At 42.5% G+C, this 5,773-nt stretch overlaps 1 protein-coding gene across 1 annotated transcript in view; it reads right to left on the bottom strand.

The window, feature by feature from the left end:
• Positions 1-2,177: 2,177 nt before the first annotated feature.
• PPIC (peptidylprolyl isomerase C) overlaps positions 2,178-5,773 on the bottom strand; it is an 8,263-nt gene continuing 4,667 nt past the window's right edge. The window contains exon 4 of the mRNA XM_015564389.1: positions 2,178-2,834. Coding sequence (XP_015419875.1) covers positions 2,688-2,834 — 147 coding nt within the window. The 3' untranslated portion in view covers positions 2,178-2,687. The remainder of the gene's footprint in view (positions 2,835-5,773) is intronic.

The following is a 5,773-nucleotide window of genomic DNA, read 5'->3' as shown; positions in this document are numbered from 1 at the left end:
ATTTCTACTTTTTTCCAGAAAACATCCATTTTCTCATGTTACTCCTAAGTTCTGTAACGTCGGTCTTAATGAATGCATAGTATTCTATTATGGGATGTATGTTTTATAACCATTTGGGGACATTCAGGTTGCTTCCAGTATTTTGCTACCATAAATAATTCTGCAATTCACATCTTTATACATAAAACTTTTCAATATTGCTGTATTGGACAAAGACTTGAGGTTGCAAATCACAAAAAATAATTCACCCTGGCTTAAGCCAAAAAGGAAATGTATTGGCCTGCATGGCTAATAAATTAGGGTGGAGATTGGCTTCAGGCTGCTGGACTCAGTTGTGTCTTCAGGCATCCATCTTTCTGTCCGCTGGTCCAGCTTCCCTCGCTGCTGATTTTATTCTCAGACCTGCTCCTTTACATCTTCACAGAAGAGACAGCAGCCCTTTCCTGGAATTTCAGCAGAAGTCCCACAATTGAGGCTCATTAGCACCCCTGGGGTCAAACACCTATCCTTGAGCCAGTCGCCAGGTCAGGGTTGAGGCAATGTTCTGTTTGGCCAACAGGACAACCCTACTCCCTCTGCCACCTCACTCCCCATCACCCTGGCACTGCACACATGGACTTTTTGCTGTTCCCTAAACCCGCCAGTCTGCCCTTCACCCAGAGCCACTGCTCTTGGTTCCCTCTACCTCCCATGTCCTCACAGCTTACTACCCACTCACATCCTTCAGCCCACGCTTAGGGACTTTCGGGATCACCTCTCCACTCTCCACCTTCCTGCCTGCTCCATTTCTCTTCATAGATGTATTACAACCCGATGCTCTGCTATATATTCATGTGGCATACATGTGAATTACTTGTCTCCTTCCCTGGGAACCATGAGGGCCAACACTGCATCTCTATTCAGCCTTCAGTATATATGTATCAAGAGGTAATGAATGAGTTGACCAGGCCAGGTCATACTTATTTATAGGGTCAGCCTACACCAGTGGTTGGCAAATTGCGGCCCCTTGAGTGTGGCTCTTCCACAAAATTCCACGTGTGGGTGCGCACGTACAGTGCGATTGAAACTTCGTGGCCACACTCAAAGGGCCAAAGAGCCGCGGTTTGCCGACCACAGGCCTACACCAAGGGCAAGAAATGCTTGAGGGAATGGTGTGATCCCCAAACAGAATGGGGGCCATCCCCAGAACACAGGGGACTGGATGACCCCCAACACAACTTCAGATCACTTTCTAAATCAAATTCCCAGGACTGGGACTTCAAAGGTTAGGAGTGTTTTGTTTCTTGATACATACTTCAGCTCCCTGTAAAAATCTGTCTCCAATGCAGACCACGTCATGCCCTTCCCCAGCTTAAACTGGTAACTCCCCATTACACTGTGACTACCCTGGCCCTGAGACCCCACATGACCCAGTCTCAGCCTGACTCCTCCGACCTCTCAGGATGCAACATGCTGGCTTTGGCTTCTGCCCTGGAGGGAACCCACTCCCTCTCACCTCAGGATCCTCACCCTTCCCCTCCCCCCTCTGCCTAGCAGGCCTCAATGCGGGTCTGGCCTGCCCACCACCTACTCTTCCTTCCTCAGCCCTCAGCTTGAATGTGCCCGCCTGCAGGAGGCCCTCCTTGGCCACTGGAACAGCACTGCCCTCCTGGCTTCTCCAGAGAGCTGTGGGGATTAACCCATCAGCAGTTAGAATGCTCATTTCCTCTCATCTCTCATTGAGCCATTTTCTTAGAATGCAGCTCAAGAGATGGAATTTTTGGACCTTCACTGCATGGGACCCAGAGAAGCAATAGGCTATTTTCTAACAGATAGCATTCCCATGTGACCAAGAGCAGGCACAGGCCATTACAGCCAGGAGTGTCACAGTAAGGCCCCAACAGGATTTTCCTTTCTCAGCTCATTTAAGTAAAAAAGATTCCTTTTTGTTGCTACTGGACTCAAGGGACCTTTCTGAAAATGTTGCAGTTAGTAAAAATTAGGGACTAATCAGTTCAAGTATTTGGAATGTGGATGGGCATCATTTCTGTGTATTCTCACCCCAAATTATTCCATTATTTTAATACTCTGATTTACAGAATCCTCTCCAATCCATTCATTAATATTAGAGTGTATATATTTTTGTACATTAATTTTTAAAGAATTTTTAATTTAATAAAAAAGTCTTGCAAAAAGAGTTGATCTATATAAAAAGTATTTAATACAGAGAACATCAAAGCACCCTGCATCAGGTAAAGGTTCCTATGACATATATCAGATTATACTAATCAAATCTCCCTTTACCTAAAATGAATTCTGTTTAAATACAAAACAATACACGTCCCCATCTTTTCCTGACAAATCTTCAGTATCACCTAACTTGGGGATCACAGTTAATTCAGCAAAATAATGATTGTGTTCTTCCAAAGAAAATAGCGAATACCAAGTTTTCTAGTTTAAAAATAGCACCATTGAAGGAAGGGGGGTATGTCTTTTAAGTACAAAGTTCCTAAACAAGTGATTTAACAAAATTCATGCAAAATAAACTTTGGTTGATTTTTATAACTCTCCTGTGATCTGGTGTGGAAAACAGAAGAGAGTAGAAAGACAAAGCAAAACAGTAACTTTGAAGAATCAAAAGACCCGCACACATGCACGCTCGCACGCACACCCTGATAGAGTATGTTCCTTGTTTCCTGCCAGCTGCATCACCAGTCGGGGACCTCAACCACAAAGGGTGTTTTCACGTCTATCTTGCCACTGTTGACGATGGAGCAGTCGGTGAGTGGGCGGTCGTGCCCATCAGTTGCCTGAAGTTCTATGGAGTGGACCACTGTCTGGGGAGAGAAAAGCGGGCACGAGGTTCACTTCTGACCAGCAAGAATGGCAATCAAAAGTGAAATCAACACCAAGTCTAAAAGCCCAAGTGGGAAGTTTTTTTTTTCTATGATAACAAAACTATACAAGCTAACTATGGAAAACATAGAATATTCAGGAAATTTATATATTAAAGAATAAAATTGACCCACTACCATACTGATTAGAGAGCACATTTATTTATTTCCTCATTTCTTTTTATTAGCATTTTATTTTCCGAAAAAAAATTAGATATTTTTGTAAACACCTACCTCTAATTAAAGATATTTCCACTCACTTATTATAACCCTAAGTAACAATAAACATGGAGTTGAGTCCATTTCAACTCCACCTGTCATAGGTCCAGGCATCATCAAATGGGTCAGATTTAGAAGGGGAGCTTGTTTTGGGTTTGCCCATTTACAAAATGACCCAAGTTGCCTGGCTGGTGTAGCTCAGTGGTTGAACATCAACCCATTAATCAGGAGGGCAGGTTCCATTTCTGGTCAGGGCACATGTCCAGATTGCGGATTGTGAACTCTATCCCCAGTAGGGGGTGAGCAAGAGGCAGCCAATCAATGATTCTCTTATCATTGATGTTTTTCTCTCTCTCTCCCTCTCTGAAATCGATAAAAATATATATTTTTTAAAAACACCTGACCCAAGCCATTAATCCGTACATAGTTGAGTCTAACTCTAAAGTAACCCCAACCCCATAGTGATGCACAGGCCTCTGTCTCTGCCACAGAGATTTCACAGGCCCACCTACCACCTCGTGTCGCACTAAAGGCCTGGCCAAGGACGGGGAAAGTCAGCTTCTGGCGTTTCCCAAACACTCGGAAACACAAGTAGCAACAGAGTGTCTGAGTGCCTTGGACATTCCAACCTCTGGCTGACTTAGATCGCTTTAAGATAAAAGGCCAGCATTCTTCTAATAATATGTATTTCTAAATAGACTGTGTGTGCGCACACATGTGTACCTAACACAGTGACTACACATCCAAAAAACCTGTAGTACTTTTTAAAAAATGCTTATTTAATGGTTAAAATGGAAATTCCCGTGTTATGTATATTTTACCACAATTTAAAAATGCTTATTTTGGGGCCCACCTCTGAAGGTTCTGCCATAGCTCTGAGGTGAGGTCTAGAGATCATCTGGGTCACTTTGTTAACACAACCCAGATGATCTTTGGAGAATCAAAGGATGGAATTCAGGAGATTCCCTCAATTCCCTGAAACTATGAAACATACACACACTTTTTTTTTTTCCTGGAGAGAAAGTCTATAGTCCTCATTAGTTTTTTAAAAAGTTTATAACCCACAAAATGTTAAGGAATTTTCCTGTAAGACCAGGCAGCAGGTCTCCTAGGAGGCATACCAACGGATAGAAGGAAACTTGCTTCAGTTAGAGCAATAAGACATAAGATCTCGAAGGCTGGAAGAAAAACCATGACCAGAAGAAGACCACCCAAAACTTGTACTCTTCAGTGTTCTTACAGCTTAGCATGATGTTGCATTAAAAAATATTCATTGAACGGATGAGTAAATCAGTTTATATTTAAACTATTTAGAACTTGGTTAGGCCCAGTAGCCAAACACCCAAACTCATTTAACACATGCATGCCCATGTTTAGCTCATTCAAAGCAAAGTTCAATCGGAGACTTGAAGAGTGATGACATTCATTATCATTTAAGACTGGATTCTGGCCTGTGTGGTTGAGCATTGTCCCATGTACCAAAAGGTCACTGGTTCGATCCGTTTACGGGCACATGCCTGGGTTTCAGGCTCAATTCCTAGTAGGGGGCGTGCAGGAGGCAGCTGATGGATGTTTCTCTCTCACATCCATGTTTCTCTCCGTCTCTCCCTCTTCCTTTCTCTTTCTCTAAAAATTCAATAAAAAACATTTTAAAAAGAAAAGACTATATTATTTTCAGGGCAATTATGGCTCATGAGAACATAGGCATGCCCTTTATTGTGATGGGATGTGAAGTGACGTATTAAATGATATGTATTTGCCCTATCCCCTCTCATCCCACTTGCTAATGAGAATTCTATCTTTGACAGCTCAGGTTGGGCACTTCCTTTCCTTGTAAAGGAGCTTCTGAGTCGGCCAGCTCACTTCCTGGCTTTCTGTTGGGTAGAATCAGAATAGCAGGCGGAAGTTGTGGAGGAGTTGCAATGAGTGAGATTGGTTTATTTAGGTTTGGATGAGGGAGGCAGAACAACTCACAGGAAAACAAAACAAAATGAAATATGGAAGAAGACAAGGAAGGTCCAGGGTTGGGTTGGGCAGACCTTCCATAGCCAGGAGTTGAGAGAGCTACTTTGGGCAGTTGTTAAGGAGAAGAAATACTGAAAGTGGAAAAGAATGAGGACTTTAAGAAGTGTTCCTATGGATTGTGAATTGGACGCCTTTGGTATTTTTTGAGTCAGCAGCATAAATTTGAATTCTCTTTAGTAATATTGAATGCGATACTGCGTGTCTCTAAAGGTGACTTACGTCTGGACTGAACCGCATGGGGCGCTAGAGTTTTGTTTTGTTTTTCTTTTTTATTATGGTAAGAAACACATAATGTAATATTTACCATCCTATCCATTCCTAAGAGCAAAGTTCAACAGTGTTAAATAAATTCACAGTGTAGTGCAACTAATCTCCAGAACTTTTTCGTCTTGCAAAACTGAAACTGTATACCCACTGAACATTAACTCCCCATTTCCTCCTCCCCATAACCCCGGCAACCACTATTCTACTTTATGTTCCTATGTGTTTGACTTCTTTAGATACCACCTCATATAAGTAGATTCATACAGTGTCTTTATGACTGGCTTATTTCACTTAACATTCTCAAGTTTCATCCATGTTGTAGCATGAGACAGGATTTCCTTCCTCTTTACGGCTGAGTAATATTCCGTTGTATGCACACACAGGGCCCTAGT

The sequence above is a fragment of the Myotis davidii genome, unplaced genomic scaffold (assembly GCF_000327345.1).
Source record: "Myotis davidii unplaced genomic scaffold, ASM32734v1 scaffold159, whole genome shotgun sequence".
NCBI classification, from domain to species: Eukaryota; Metazoa; Chordata; class Mammalia; order Chiroptera; family Vespertilionidae; genus Myotis; species Myotis davidii.
This window is presented reverse-complemented; position numbering and strand designations above follow the sequence as displayed.